This window comes from Aspergillus welwitschiae (assembly GCF_003344945.1).
Source record: "Aspergillus welwitschiae strain CBS 139.54b unplaced genomic scaffold BDQ94scaffold_31, whole genome shotgun sequence".
NCBI lineage: Eukaryota > Fungi > Ascomycota > Eurotiomycetes > Eurotiales > Aspergillaceae > Aspergillus > Aspergillus welwitschiae.
In genome coordinates, this window is record NW_020798725.1 from 289,510 (window position 1) to 304,786 (window position 15,277).

At 52.6% G+C, this 15,277-nt stretch overlaps 3 protein-coding genes across 3 annotated transcripts; 2 read left to right on the forward strand and 1 right to left on the reverse strand.

The window, feature by feature from the left end:
- Positions 1–944: 944 nt before the first annotated feature.
- On the forward strand, positions 945–5,991 carry BDQ94DRAFT_173196 (uncharacterized protein; the record flags this gene model as incomplete). The annotated part of the gene is made up of 9 exons (XM_026772108.1): positions 945–1,069; positions 1,126–1,540; positions 1,598–1,820; positions 1,881–1,912; positions 1,971–2,747; positions 2,798–3,505; positions 3,565–3,868; positions 5,013–5,484; positions 5,556–5,991. The coding sequence occupies 9 exons, from the start codon at positions 945–947 to the stop codon at positions 5,989–5,991; spliced, it is 3,492 nt and encodes a 1,163-aa protein (XP_026623248.1).
- Positions 5,992–6,402: 411 nt separating this feature from the next.
- BDQ94DRAFT_161527 (uncharacterized protein) lies at positions 6,403–10,818 on the forward strand (the record flags this gene model as incomplete). The annotated part of the gene is made up of 4 exons (XM_026769396.1): positions 6,403–6,573; positions 6,651–8,344; positions 8,854–9,127; positions 9,208–10,818. 4 exons carry the CDS (start codon positions 6,403–6,405, stop codon positions 10,816–10,818), a joined length of 3,750 nt encoding a protein of 1,249 aa, XP_026623249.1.
- Positions 10,819–10,924: 106 nt separating this feature from the next.
- On the reverse strand, positions 10,925–14,853 carry BDQ94DRAFT_161528 (amidase signature domain-containing protein; the record flags this gene model as incomplete). The annotated part of the gene is made up of 10 exons (XM_026769397.1): positions 10,925–11,043; positions 11,114–11,396; positions 11,456–11,631; positions 11,694–11,933; positions 12,094–12,244; positions 12,298–12,410; positions 12,477–12,934; positions 13,513–13,718; positions 13,781–14,757; positions 14,829–14,853. The coding sequence occupies 10 exons, from the start codon at positions 14,851–14,853 to the stop codon at positions 10,925–10,927; spliced, it is 2,748 nt and encodes a 915-aa protein (XP_026623250.1).
- Between the last annotated feature and the right edge of the window lie 424 nt (positions 14,854–15,277).

A 15,277-nucleotide genomic window follows, 5' to 3' on the forward strand; every position in this document is an offset into this window, starting at 1 on the left:
GACTCTGCCGTTTGTCTTTATGCTGTCAGAATCAAAGTGACAAAATACTACTTTCTTTCCCTCCCTCTTGTGATTGAATTCGGAACACCTCCCGCCTTACGTCAGCTGTTGCCTGAGGATTATATTGACCGCCTTAGGAAAAGGGCAGAAGGCGATAACGGAGATAACCAACTTAAACACTAAGCACCAAGACGTGCCTCTAGACACTCGCCGTTGGGGGTTCCATCCATCCTACCCAACCTTCGATCTTTCCATCACTCGACTCGGCCTTTCCCGGGTGTTCGTCTTATAATTTTTTCACAACTGCTCCCCTGTGCGTCTCTCTGCTCTAGACAGCGCTGAGGTGATCCCGACCCTGACTACAAGCCGCCAGTACTGCTTGCGGAGTACCGGACGGACCGCAAAGCACCCCCCAATCCACATTATCGCGCCCCTCCTTCGTGCTCAGCGCACCTTGCCCTCCGCCAACCGCCCCTTCCAGCAGCTGCATACGAGCCAGGAATCTAGCCACATTGTGCGAAATTGGCCTTGAATTCCGTCTCGGAGCAGAACTTTCGACTCGCGCGCCGTCTCACATTTCGCTGAGTGAAACCGCAAACACACACCGTACCAGCAGTTGCGCCCCGTCGATATTTCACACGGCGCTTCGTTACATCACACTCTCCTATCTGCGCCCAATCCGATCGTCGGGACGTGGCCTGGGTTCTTACTGCGACACCGCCATTTTCAGATTCACGGCGTCTGACGGATACTTGGAAGAATCTCCGGTTGTGGAGGCTGCGCACTGCGTCCCACTAGACGATTGTCCGCCTGTTTGTCTGTTTCGGTCCGACGTACCACAGAATTAGCCCTGGAGATACCTTACAAGATCAGGGGCGTTCTGGGCATCATACAACATTGCTTTCTAGCTCATAACCCGTTTCAGCGAACGTCTTCAAAGCAAAATGTCTCCCACTCCTCCTTCTACAACCTCCTCGAGTGCTAGCGCATTCTCGCCGGAAGGTCTCCACAAGGTTACTAGGAAGAGGAATCGGGTTCCTCTTTCCTGTGCGCCTTGCCGGCAACGAAAGTAAGTGCCCCTGCTCACTTTTAGTGCGCAGTTGATGGCTCACCATTCCTAAACAGGTTGAAATGTAACCGTGCACAACCTTGTGAGAACTGTATCAAGCGAGGCGATGCCACATCATGTTCATATGCTCAGGCAAACGTACGAAAGAAGCATCCACCTCAGCTGTCTGCTTCAAGCTCGCCAGACGACATGCAAAATCGGATTGACCGGCTCGAGAACCTTGTTCTGTCCTTAATGACAAACGGTTCACAGTCCGGCGGCCCAGCTGCGGCCCTTGCTGCAATATCTGGCAATAGCAGTAGCACTGGCTCCGTACCACTTACCGGGGATGTTGACATAGAGGACGAAGCGCCTAATGCCCCGGAGGAGAGTGACACCGAGCAGGTCACCAAGTCATTCGGCATAATGAAGGTCGACAACAACAAGTCATGGTATTTCAGCGAAGCTCATTGGGCTACTGTAATGAATGATGTAGGTCTATTTGATTCTCAACCAGCTTCGGTCATTCATGTTGATTATCTACTCTAGATCACGGAATTCCGCAATTTCTTCCAGACGCACAAGAAACAGTACGAGGAACAAGCCCAGAAATTGGAAGCAACGAAGTTGCCTACCGATGTTTCAGGCTCTGCATTACTGTTTGGAGCTACGAAGCCACTTACCCGAGCGGAAATCATGTCTTCTTTCCCTTCCAAGTATACGACGGACATGTTGATTGAACGATATTTCAGCTGTTACGATCCCTCGACACGTGAGTCAAAGATTATATCCACCTATACGAAGTGTTGTCGGAGCTGATGCAGGAAAATAGATATTCTTCATGGCCCAACCTTTCAGGCCCAGGTAAGTCAGGACCTTTTTCACCTGACGGAGGAGAGGCGTTTCATTAACTGTGGTCTAGTACAACCGCCACTGGGAGGATCCTTCGCAGACGTGCACCGTTTGGATCGCCATGCTCTTTGCCATGATGCGGCTGGCTATGTTATCATATCATCGTGATGGAGACGAGCCACCGGAGTTCCGGGGCAAGTCGTTAGACATGGCGGGCACGTTTAGGAACCTTGTTGCGCAATGCCTTACCTTGGCTGACTTTACCAAATCATATCCAAATTTGATTGAAAGCTTGATATTCCATCTTCATGGAGATCTCTGCCAGACACGGGAAGCGGACGTATCAGTTTGGGTGCTGGTGGGTGTGATTACGAGGCTGGCCATGAGGATGGGATACCACCGCGATTCGAAGATGTTTCCTAACATCACCCCTTTCCAAGGTGAAATGCGCCGCCGAGTGTGGTCCTTCGTGCGGCAAGCAGATCTACTCTGCTCTTCCCAAATGGGTCTTCCAAACATGATTCGCACGTCTGATACAGACACGGAACTTCCCCGAAATTTGTATGATGATGATTTCGACGAGAACTGCAAGGAGCTCCCTCCGTCCCGGCCCCCGAATGAGCCTACACCAATCTCATATCTCATTGCTAAGTCACGCTTGACATTTGTCTTTGGCCGTGTCACTGAAATCACAGCCCCCCTCCAGCCCCCAGTATCCTACGATACTGTTATGGAGGTGGATGCGCAGCTTCGGCGAGCTAGAGACTTGATACCTGAGCATCTGCTTGTTCGTCCGATTGAAGACAGTCCACGGGAGCCCCCCACTCTCATTCTTTCCCGGTTTACGGTAAGTTTATCCCGTGAGGTCCGTGTATGGCTTGTCCTGACGGTTTGCAGGTTGCAAGTGTTTACCACAAAGCGCAATGTGTCCTTCATCGAAAATATCTGGTCCGAGCCCATGAGAACCCTCGCTTCACATATTCAAGAAGGACATGTATCGATTCTGCGATGGAGCTGCTGCGGTATCAGTCGTTGCTCCACACTGAAACTCAACCTATGGGACGACTACGAAGTAGACACAATCGGGTTACCTCGCTCGCCTCGACCGACTATCTCCTGGCAGCGACGATTATTTGCATTGATATGTATCATGGACAACGACTTCAGGCTGCAGGCAGAGCATCCAGTGACTCGTATGCTTGGGGCAGAGAGCGACGAGAAGAGGTATTGGCTGCCCTGCAGCGGTCCAAGGGAATATGGGAGGAACTTCAGAACGAGACGATAGATGCCTGGAAAGCAGGCGCTGCGCTTGGAGTGATGCTTTCCAAATTGAACCTGGGATATCCTGAAAGTACTGCTCCTGCGCCGACGTTTGAGCCGCAGGATGAGAAACAAAGTGCGGCGATGACCCTGGGCCTCCTCAGCAGCGGAATGAGCCCTGTCAACCCGGGCCATCAAGTCCTGAATGATCCCGCGTACAAGATGACAGAGGCGCCCTTGCCAGCACAGGGCGCACTGGGGACAACGGTAGATATGCCAGGAGCGCCTTCGCCTTTCAACGCAATGTTTGGGCAACTACCGGATATGCAGCTCAATCTGGATTGGGTACGTATTTCTGTATGATGTGACATTGGCGAGCTCTATTCTAACTAAACTATCACTAGGACGCCTGGGATACCTATATTCAGAATTCGACGCTAGACGCGTCATCACAATGGTGGCCCTCGGCCGATGTGCAACAACAACAGCAGCAGCAGCAGCAGCAGCAGCAGCAGCAGCAGCAGCAGCAGCAAAGCCAAAGTCCTCTGTCACCCGTGCAGCTGTCCGCCGTGCAGAATGGCGGGGCTGATAGACTTCGCTCGATGCCCCGCGGCCCCCCTAACCTTTTCTCTCCGGACAGCAGTGGTTATGACAATAGCAGTCCACTTGCGGCAACAGCCTTTGCCGCCAACCCACTCCAACATCCGAGTAATACAGGGCCGGGAACATGATTCCCTCTCGGCCCCAGTCCGGCTCCGCAGTATATAAAGAATAAATGTCAAAAGTTAATGTGGTGGCTAAGTGCTGTATAATTTCTTTGTCCATATGATTTCCTCTTGGTTAGCTTATCTCCCCTCATGAGAGGCATGTCTATCTCCTTTTTTATTGGTATATTTTGCGGGTTTGGTGTTTGGATGGGTATAAGATCGGGTAATGAAATGGAGGTTTTAAAGATAGGAAGATGTAAATTAATTAACTATCAAATGCAAATATGCAATGGCGTTGCGTTCAGTTTCTCATTTAATGCTCCAAGGTGCCGCACGGTGGTGCTAATTGTACTACTGATTGTCAAAATATATATGCTAATCTCCGAGCATCAAGAACTGAAGACAAGTAGTAAGTAGTATTAATGTAATCCTGTTGCAGCATTCTAAATGCGTGTACTCGTATATACTTCCCAAGGACAATAGAAATGTAGTAAGGTGGTTTGTAGTGTGAAGCTATATATATACATTACCAAGAAACAGATACATAATACAAAACTTATAGCTAATAACATATATAAGAACTTGGTACTAACTAGAGTCATTCCCCATGGCAGTTACACAACTAGATTATAACTAGTAGTAAATATTCGCAACCGTAGACAACGTTTATAAAGTATTAACTACCTTTGTATTACCCTCGGTCTACTACTATGCTACCATAGCATCATTTGGTCCAACAATGAAACAACTACTAGCTACTAGTGCAGTGCATAGCAACAAAACCAGCAATTGTTACTGACTACAGTCCAAGCAATATCTAGACTATCCAAACTCCCAGAGCCTAGACAACTAGCCAACCCCAGGTCAAATCACGTGAGAGACCGGGGGCTCGGATCGGACGAACCAGATTTTCCAATCAAGCCGCAGCAGCAGCAGATAGCAGCAGTGCAATTTCCCAACAATCCCAGTGAGGTCAAAAAGAAATAATTTTTTATTTCTGTTCAAGCCTTGACCGACAGAGAAAATGTAAGTTGATGGTACTGCACATCCCCGAGATGATGTTCTGATATTTGTGTACGTTCTAACACGCTGTTTCGGACACAGGCATTGTTTCCGTGCAGCTTGCCGGCTGCTGTCTTCTACAGCCCCAGCGCCGTTACGCTCAACCAGAGCACTCCCTTCTATCCATTCTCGCCTGGCAGTTCCTGTTCGGATTTCGCAGCCTACTTTGCAAAGTCGTTGGAATAGTACCGATGTAAACAATGAGCGCAAACCTGCGGATGAGAGCGAACAGCGCAGTAAGACTGAGGAGCTGGAACAGTCGCGCGAAGAGCCCTCTATTCGTTTCATTCAGACAGAACAGAAGCCAGCTAGCCAACGCCCAACTCAGCAGGAGCAGCCCCGGGAGCAGGAGCAGGAGCAGGAAGCATCTGACGCTGAGAAGCAAGTGGAGGCGCGGAGGCGAAGACTCCAGGAGCCGCCGACCCCTAAGGAGACGGTTTTCATCGGTAATGTCTTCTATGATGTGACTCGTGAGGATCTGAAGAAGGCTATGGAGAAGTATGGTGTTGTTGAGAAGGTGGTTCTCGTTCTTGATAACCGGGGAATCAGTAAAGGGTAAGTCAGTTGAAGGGAATTCATTCCATCTGTGGCAGAACAGTATAGAGCTAATCACTGTGCGGGTATAGATACGGCTATGTCCAATTCGACTCTATCGACGCCGCCCAGCGCGCAGTGGATGCGTTGAACATGCGTCTGTTCGAGGGCCGCCGCGTGACCGTGCAATTCGCCCAGAACAATGTCTACCACCGCCGGCAATTGAACGCCCCTACCCGGACACTGTACATTGGTAACTTGCCGTTTGAGATGACCGACCGGGATCTTAATGAGCTGTTCAAGGACGTCCAGAATGTCGTTGATATTCGCGTGGCGGTTGATCGTCGCACTGGACAGGCTCGCGGTTTCGCTCATGCCGAGTTCGTCAGCACTTCTAGTGCCAAGGCGGCCATGGCGATCCTTGAAAACAAGCTGCCATACGGACGCAGACTGCGTCTGGATTACAGCAAGGCCACGAGCAGGACCGTGGTTGGCACGGACCAGTCTGCTCCCGCGGAGCAGTCATAATAGTTTGAGTGGTTGGCATCAGGTTATTTCTGTGTAAACTGGTCAGAGGAGGAGAGGTCTCATGTACTTTAATTGAACGATATATCCTACATAGTGTAGGCCTGTATATTAACGAAATTGCATTCGACTGACTGAAATCATCCGATGATTCTGTATAGATAGACTGGTATACTCCGTGACATGAATGACAGTCCACGTGACTGTCGGGGAGCCTCGGTATCTTTCCGATCGGCAGCAGCGCCTCTCCGAAACCCCACGTTCGGCGCTCGAGCTGTTCTTCCTCGGACAACTCGCATTTACATCTGCTTTATAATCAACTCTTCCAGATACTCGACTTCTTCGCTTCCACCCCTGCATTATTCATGATATAACTGAGACCCTGACTGCTACGATCGTTACTACACACACACAATGTCCTTCCTTGGTGGCGCCGAGTGCTCGACGGCGGGCAATCCGTTGACTCAGTTCACCAAGCACGTCCAAGATGATAAGTCCCTACAGAGAGATCGCCTCGTGGGGCGAGGCCCAGGAGGCATGCAAGAAGGCATGCGGTCCCGGGGTATGATGGGAGGACAAGATCAGGTACGAAGTGAACCCTTATCTATCAGAAACCATACATCCTCATCCAGTACTAATGCCCGATTGGTGATCCTATCCAGATGATGGACGAATTCGCCCAACAACCCGGTCAGATCCCCGGTGCTCCCCCGCAACCGTTCGCTATGGAACAGCTGCGACGCGAGCTAGATCAGTTTCAAACCACACCTCCGAGGACGGGCTCCCCCGGCTGGGCTGCCGAGTTCGATGCGGGCGAGCATGCCCGGATGGAGGCTGCGTTTGCCGGGCCCCAGGGCCCCATGATGAATAATGCGTCGGGATTTACGCCCGCGGAATTTGCCCGGTTCCAGCAGCAGAGTCGGGCTGGCATGCCTCAGACGGCTAACCATGTGGCGTCTGCCCCGTCGCCGATGATGGCTGGGTACCAGCGGCCCATGGGTATGGGAGGGTATATGGGCATGGGTGGAATGGGGATGATGCCGCAGACATTTAACCCGATGGCGATGCAGCAGCAGCCGGCAGAGGCGACTACGCAGGACAAGGGCAAGGGACGGATGGTGGAGCTGGACGACGAGAACTGGGAGGCACAGTTTGCGGAGATGGAGACGGCGGATACTCAGAAATTGGACGATGAGGCCAACGCGGCTGTGGAGGCAGAGCTGAATGATCTGGACAGGTCAGTCCCCCAAGATTCGGGCGATAGTGCCTTTGAAAGCGTGTGGCAACGGGTCCAAGCTGAGACCGCAACAAACAGGAAACTGGCCGAGGGCGAGACCGACTTTAACATTGACGACAACCTGCATATGGGTGAGATGGGTGAATGGGACGGATTCGATACGCTTAACACGCGCTTCCGGAACCCTCAACTAGGCGATTATATGTTCGAAGAAGATAACGTGTTCCGGAGCGTGAGCAATCCTTTCGAAGAGGGTGTGAAGATCATGCGCGAGGGTGGAAACCTCTCCCTGGCTGCCTTGGCTTTCGAGGCGGCAGTCCAGAAAGATCCTCAACATGTCCAGGCCTGGACCATGCTGGGATCGGCTCAGGCGCAGAACGAGAAGGAGCTTCCCGCCATCAGAGCGCTGGAGCAAGCACTTAAGATTGATGCTAACAATCTGGATGCGCTGATGGGACTGGCTGTTTCTTACACCAACGAGGGCTATGACTCAACATCGTATCGCACTTTGGAGCGTTGGCTGTCAGTCAAGTACCCCCAGATTATCAACCCTAATGATGTTTCATCGGAAGCCGACTTGGGCTTTACGGACCGCCAGCTCCTGCACGACCGTGTCACCGATCTCTTCATCCAGGCTGCTCAGCTGTCGCCATCAGGCGAGCAAATGGACCCGGACGTCCAGGTCGGTCTGGGCGTTCTCTTCTACTGCGCAGAGGAGTATGACAAGGCGGTCGATTGCTTCTCTGCTGCGTTGGCGTCCACGGAATCCGGAACGTCGAACCAACAGGAGCAGCTCCACCTGCTGTGGAACCGTCTGGGTGCTACGCTTGCCAACTCGGGTCGCTCCGAGGAGGCGATCGAGGCCTACGAGCAGGCGCTGAACATCAATCCCAACTTCGTCCGGGCACGGTACAACCTGGGTGTGTCGTGCATCAACATCGGCTGCTACCCAGAAGCCGCGCAACACCTGCTGGGAGCGCTATCGATGCACCGGGTGGTTGAGCAGGAAGGTCGAGAGCGGGCACGTGAGATTGTTGGTGGCGAGGGTGGCATCGACGACGAGCAGCTGGATCGCATGATTCATGTCAGCCAGAACCAGAGCACCAACCTGTATGACACGTTGCGGCGAGTCTTTAGCCAGATGGGACGACGCGATCTGGCTGATCAGGTGGTGGCGGGGATGGATGTCAATGTGTTCCGACGGGAGTTTGAGTTTTAAGCATAGTAAAGGGGGATATGATGGTCGTGCTCAGCCTGGATTGCTGAGAGATGTTGTCTGGCTGGATGGAAGGGGATGTTTTTGGATATGGATACCATATATGCTTGATTCTCTGCGGACTGGCGTCTACGGAGGGATGCCGTAATGAACAAAGATCATTGAGATATGCAGTGTAAATGAGACCTCGAACTTTCTGTAGATATTCAAGTGCCCTAATTGAGTGGTGTATTTATCTATCTACGGATTTCCATCCCTTTGTTGTATATTCATGTGGCTGCCTGGGGCCACTTACCCCTTTGCGTCATCCGCATTTGTTTGCCTCGGCTCTTCTTCTACTTCCTCCTTCAACTCGAACTCCGCACGACTCTCTCGCCGAAGCAAGCACTTCTCTCACCATTCTCCTTAAAAGGAGAAGACCCCACCGATACACAATGGCTGTGGTCACCGGTGCTCAACTGATCGCCCGATCGCTGCGCGATCTAGGCGTGACCGTCATCTTCGGCATTGTTGGAATCCCTGTGGTCGAGATCGCCGAAGAGGCCATCAACCTGGGCATTCGATTCGTGGCCTTTCGCAACGAACAGGCCTGCAGCTATGCTGCCAGTGTCTATGGATACATGACCGGCCGACCGGGCGTCTGTCTAGTTGTCGGAGGGCCGGGTGTTCTCCACGCGCTGGCCGGGGTAAGCTTACTCCAGCTTTCTCTCCCCCGCTAGCCAGCTCTTGGCCATCGTGCTAACTCCATACTATCGACTGAGAGCAGATCGGCAACTCCTCCGCAAACAACTTCCCATTGCTAGTCCTCGCCGGCTCTGCTGAGACCACCGGCGTCACTAAAGGCGCCTTTCAGGAATTGGACGCCATCTCCCTTCTCGCCCCTCACACCAAGCTCGCTGTCCGCGCCTCCTCCCTCGACTTCATCCCCGGCGCCGTCAAGAATGCCTACCGCACATGCTGGTACGGCCGCCCAGGCCCGACTTTCGTCGACCTCCCCGCCGACATCATCCAAGGCAAATCCTCCCCTGGATATCGTCTCCCCCAGCCCGAGACTCTGCTCGTCCCCTCGCCCCCAAAGGCGGGCGGAGACCCAGCCCTGATCCTCAAGGCAGCGCAGTTGCTCCGCACCGCTCGCTCCCCACTCCTAGTGATAGGCAAAGGCGCCGCATACGCGCGCGCAGAGCTCGGGATTAACCAGCTCGTGGATCAGACCCAGATCCCATTCCTACCCACACCCATGGGCAAGGGCGTCGTGCCGGACTCGCACCCCTTGAACGCATCCAGCGCGCGCAGCGCAGCCCTAAAGCACGCCGATGTCGTCCTGATCCTAGGCGCACGTCTCAACTGGATCCTCCACTATGGCGAAGCACCCAAATGGAATCCAACGGCCAAGATCATCCAGGTGGACATCTGCGCTGAAGAAATCGGCCGCAACGCCGGGACAGCGGAGCTCGGAATCCTTGGAGACATCGGACTGGTCGTAGACCAACTGCTCTCCTCCCTCTCTAACTGGACATACTCCCCTAATCCATCATCCAACAAAAACAACAAAGACACCTTCACATCCATTCTAACCACCTCCGCCAACCGCAACGAACTCAAAGCCCAAACCGCCGCCCTCCGCCCCACCCCGCCAAACACTCCCCTCACCTACCAGCGCGCCTACCACATCATCAAATCCACCCTGAACACCCTATCTCCCTTTGAACAAGGCAACATCATCTATGTCTCCGAAGGCGCCAACACAATGGACATCTCCCGCTCCATCTTCCCACTCAACCATCCCCGCCAACGCCTCGACGCAGGCACCTACGCCACGATGGGCGTGGGAATGGGCTACATCGTCGCAGCGCATGAAGCATACAACGCTATCCCTTCACCCTCATCCACCAAACAAAAGAAAATAGTAGCCTTCGAAGGCGACAGCGCCTTCGGCTTCAGCGCCATGGAAATCGAAACCCTAGCGCGGTACCGCATCCCCGCGCTTATCTACGTAGTCAATAACTCGGGCATATATCATGGGGATTCGGTGAGTGAGTATGATTGGAGGGTGTTGCAGGGTCAGACGGTGGGGAATGATACGAAATCCGAGTCTGGGTCTGAGAAGGGAAGTGGTGGAGGGACGAAGGGGCTGCGCTCGACGAGTCTCCTCTATGAAACTAGATATGAGATGTTGGCGACGATGTGTGGCGGCAAGGGATTCTTCGTTAGGACGGAGGAGGAGTTGGAGAGGGCGACGAAGGAAGGGTTCGAGAGTGAGTGCGTTACGGTTGTCAATGTTATTGTGGAGCCCGGGATTGGGAAGGAGATTGGGTTTGCGTGGCAGGGCAAGGGCAAGGGGGATTCTTCTACTGGTGAAAGGGAGGTGAAGTTGTAGGTGATGTGCGGAACTATACTAGAATGCACTTCATGCTGTCTGTACATTTCATGGAATATACATCGCTATATACGCTCAATGTATAGCAATACCTAGTATGTAGTATCTAGGGCTCCTGCAGAACCTCATCTACTACCTTGGCTACAGAAACGGCCTTTTCTTCGCCAAATCGGCCTCCGACGATTTGCACAGTGATGGGCATGTCTTTGACCAGGTCGGGGTCATCTAGATCATAGTCATAGGGTTAGCAATTATTCCCGATAACCGTATGTATGGAAAAGGAGAGTACGCATACACTGTTCCCAATTAAACCGATCCGAGTCATTCCTAGGCACATGCTCCAACCACTCCTGATCCGGCTGATCAAGTGCCCCATCCACCTTAGCCACCGGAACAGTAACAGCCGCGTAGTTAAGCAAGTTCCAGAGAGCCGTGTAGCCGAGCCACTGGGAGCTGACGACCCAGGATTTCGGCCGGTAGCCGACCCAGGGCGTGACGGGCATGAGGAGGGCGTCGATGTTGCTCGATGTCCATTGCTGGAGGAAGCTGCTTTGGTAGGCCCATTTGGTCTCTTCGAGCTATATGTTTGTATTAATATAAGCATTAGAGAGGTAGAAATTTAGGGTATGGGACCGACCTCTTCGCGTTCTGAGATGGTCAGCTCATCTTTCTCTGTCCCTACAACCATCCCTTCTATCAGTGGCTCTCCGACAATGTCGCATAGATAGCGACAGTGTTGGCCTCCGTCGGCAAGGATGGCTTTTGTCCAGAGGTTTTGGCCTGTGGTGTGGAGGGAGGTATCCCATTCGAAGACTTGTCAAGTCAGTGGAAGCTGATTGATGAGGTAAGAGGGAGATTGCAAATTGTGTACACACCTTCATGACCAGCTTCTTTGAGTTTCTTTGCAACTTCGCGCATTGCCCTGGCGATTGGGGGCTGCGGTTTTACCACGCCGTCGTCGTAGACAATTCCGAGTCGTAGTTTACCAGTGGGTTTCACTGCAAGTTCCTTTCTCCAGGGAATTGGAATGCAGCCCGGATCAATGTTCCAAGGATTGGAGTCGAGAAGGGATTGCATGAAATGTTCAATGCTGGAAAGACTGCGGGCCATGGGTCCTGCGACTGGAGGAACAAGGTAGTGCTGGTGCATGCTGGGTATGGTCAGCTATGATCTAGAATCAGTAGATAGAGATGGACCCGTACAACGAGCAGTTCCATGGCACTCGACCTGTAGTAGGACAGATCGAGTATAAACCCTGCAAATTGGCCGGGATACGAATCGAGCCTCCGATATCTGTCCCGATACCAATGACACTGCCACCCGTGCCAATGAGGGCGCCTTCGCCGCCGGAACTCCCACCGGAAATCAGTTGTTTGTTGAAGGCATTGATGGATTGTCCGAACACATGGTTGTAGGAATCAGACATCTGACTTAATCAGCATCTCCCATCATACGCAATGTAAAAGGGTGATTGCATACCATCAAAGACTGCGGCACATTCGTCTTGACATACAATACCGCGCCCATTGACTCCAACGACAAGGCAATACTGCTGGAGCTTTGCGCGGGTTTGCCAACTAGCCCAACCCAGCCTACATACCATTAATTAGCCAACGCTCCTCTCCCAGCACCAGTGATGCTCGAACATGGGTACGAACCAACGGTTGTATCATATCCCTCGACATCAAACCGATCCTTAATCGAAACCGGCAGCCCATGCAACGGCCCCGTCACCTTTCCTGTCTTTTCCAAAATATCATCGAGCTCCTTAGCCCGCGCTAGCGCCCTATCGAAGAAAATCTCCGTCAAGCACTTGGTAAGCTGCTGGGCGACGGCCGCGCGCTTACAGAACGCCGTTGTAAGCTGAACGGAGCTAATCTCACGGTTCGCCAGCATGGAAAGCAGCACAGTACTATCATTAATCTCCGTCCATTCCAGCTCTTTCTCCGTGAGAATATCACAAGAGCGGATTGCCTCAAGAGCATTGAGTGGCGGATCGGCAGTGATGGACTCCGGGAGACGCCAATCAGGTGGAATGGCGGCCAGCTGAGCTGCGCGCTTCTTGTGCACGGTTGATTTCCAGGTTGGGATAGTCATGGCTTTTGTTTCTATATAGCTTTGCGAATATTGAATGTCTTTGGTAAATGGGGAAGAAAGGGTATGGAGGATTGAGACTACTGATGGTTCCAGAGTCATACGGTGGTGGGAGGTCACAACGCCGGACTTAAAGCCAGACGGGTATCAGGTGTCCTACAAGACATTCCAACACGGTTGGCTATCATGGCAATGAACCAAGGGAGGAGATAAGTTGCACGGCCGGATGATATCGGTGGTGCTGCCAATCATGGGCTCCTGATCGCCTTATCCTGCCTATCTCGGGGGAGGATGGATTAGCTTTCTACCCGGATGATGCTGCGGGGATGGGAGGGGAAGCTGACCGGATTTGGTGCCGATTTCCCCTCACGAATAGAAAGCTTGCTTTTGGAGGGATGGAATGATGGGAAGGAAAAGAGGAGAAGGGAGAAGGAATGGAAGAGGCGAAAGAGGATGGGAGGGTCGGATAAAGGGCCCGCCAACCATGAAGCTCGGTCAGGCGCCGAGGCACCAGACTTACGGCAGAGACAAAACACGAGCAGATACAGAGATATGCTTGCTTGGATATTTGATACTATGGTACATATAGACGCCCCCTACACTGTGATCAACATGCTGGCATTCTTATACCAGGTTAGGAGCGGATTTTCCCCGTTCTTCGTCTCCGTGTCCTCAATATACGCCCATCGGCGCATGAAGTCTTCGTGGCTCATCACTTGCGTCAGCTTGCCCGTGACAGCACGGTAGATGTCTTCAGTAGTGTTGAAATCGGTAGGGAAGAAAATATCGAAGTATCCTTGGTGGACCTAACTCATAGTCAGAATACGGCCAATCTAGCACATGGAAGAAGGTGAGGGAGGGAACATACGAAGGGCGTCGATACTGGAACTGTCCGTCTCTTGTACCGCGTTTGCACAACGGGCGCATTCACACCCGGCACGGCATCCGGGAGAGTGTCAAAGTCACTCGCAATCAGGCGGTGGCCCGGGAAATAGGTGTTCAGAATATCGAAGAACTGCATGAGTCGGGTGGGGATGTACTCCGGCAGGGTGTAGCGATGGCCCTGCTGCCACGGCAGCTGACTGCGCATCAATTTCATGTACTTGGAGGTCAAGGGAGTGCGGAACTTCCGCCGCGCTGCAGCCTGGCGCACTCGCAAAAAGCGAGAAGCAATCGGATCCAGCTGCGTATTGTAGTACTCGAGAAACTCGCCGTTGGCGTCGATCAGTACTCCACCCTGCTGAGGCAGCTCCGTCTTGAGGTCGTAGCGAATCTGATCATGGGAAAAGTTATCGAACACCTCCAGCGCCAGGAAGAAGCACGGCGAATGCACATATGTATCCCAGTCGAAAATCGAGCGGTTGATAATCTCCACCCGGTCCGAATGGCCGGCCGCATCGAGCGAGTCGGTCAAGTTTTGCATCTGAAGCGATGCCAGCGACGGCGAAATCTCAATGATCTTGTACTTGGTCCGCTGGTAGACCTCGTAGTCGGTGTCGCGGATATAATCCAATATGTTCATCATCATTGTTCCATTTCCGGCACCCATTTCGTATATAATCAAGTCGTGGTAGGGGTACAACGTCAACTTGTAGTTCGACACCAAGTACCGTGCAATCGTCTCTCCGTAATAAGGTCGGAAAAGCTCCGTTGGCGTGTGCCACAACTGGCGAGCAACATCTGGATTGGTTTCATCCAGCTGGTCTTCAAATTCGTGGTAACGTTCCCCAAGCATGCGATAAAATGCTGGACCGTCCTCGATCTCGTTGAAATAGAATGGCTCTCCGGGGCGGAAAATGGTGGCATGTTTCGAGAAGTAGCCATAATTGTGATTGTATAAACTGTCTAAAAAAAGAGATGAGACAACATCATTAGCACCAGCGACCATCAAACACAAAGTGGATAGGCCTCCCAACCATCGATGAATTCTCTCGTCAGCATCTTCACTTGTCGCGGCCGCTCACGATGATGGCGGAGCTCTTTGGCCGTCACCAATGGATAGGCCTGCAATTGCTCCTCGAAGTTGTCGACGTTTTGCATGACATGTTCTCGCGGAGTCCATAGTGTTCCAGGATCTAGTTTTGAATGTCCAAAGATGCGTTGCTTGAAACTTTGGAAACTAAGGTTGCGAGACTGTTGGCGGGATGGGGTGGACGACAGGCGCACGCAACCCGGTCGGCGCCCCGACAGGGCAGATGAGGATCTCCAGGATTGTCGACAGGCAGGATGTTGAAACAGCTGCCGAAACAGCTGATTCAGGACTGGCGAGTCCATGAGTAGGGATTGGCGGCGAGCAGCAGCAAAGCGCAGGCCGAGGAGGAACCGTGAAAGACGAAGAGTAGAGCGAGAGAGTGAGGAGGTCAGG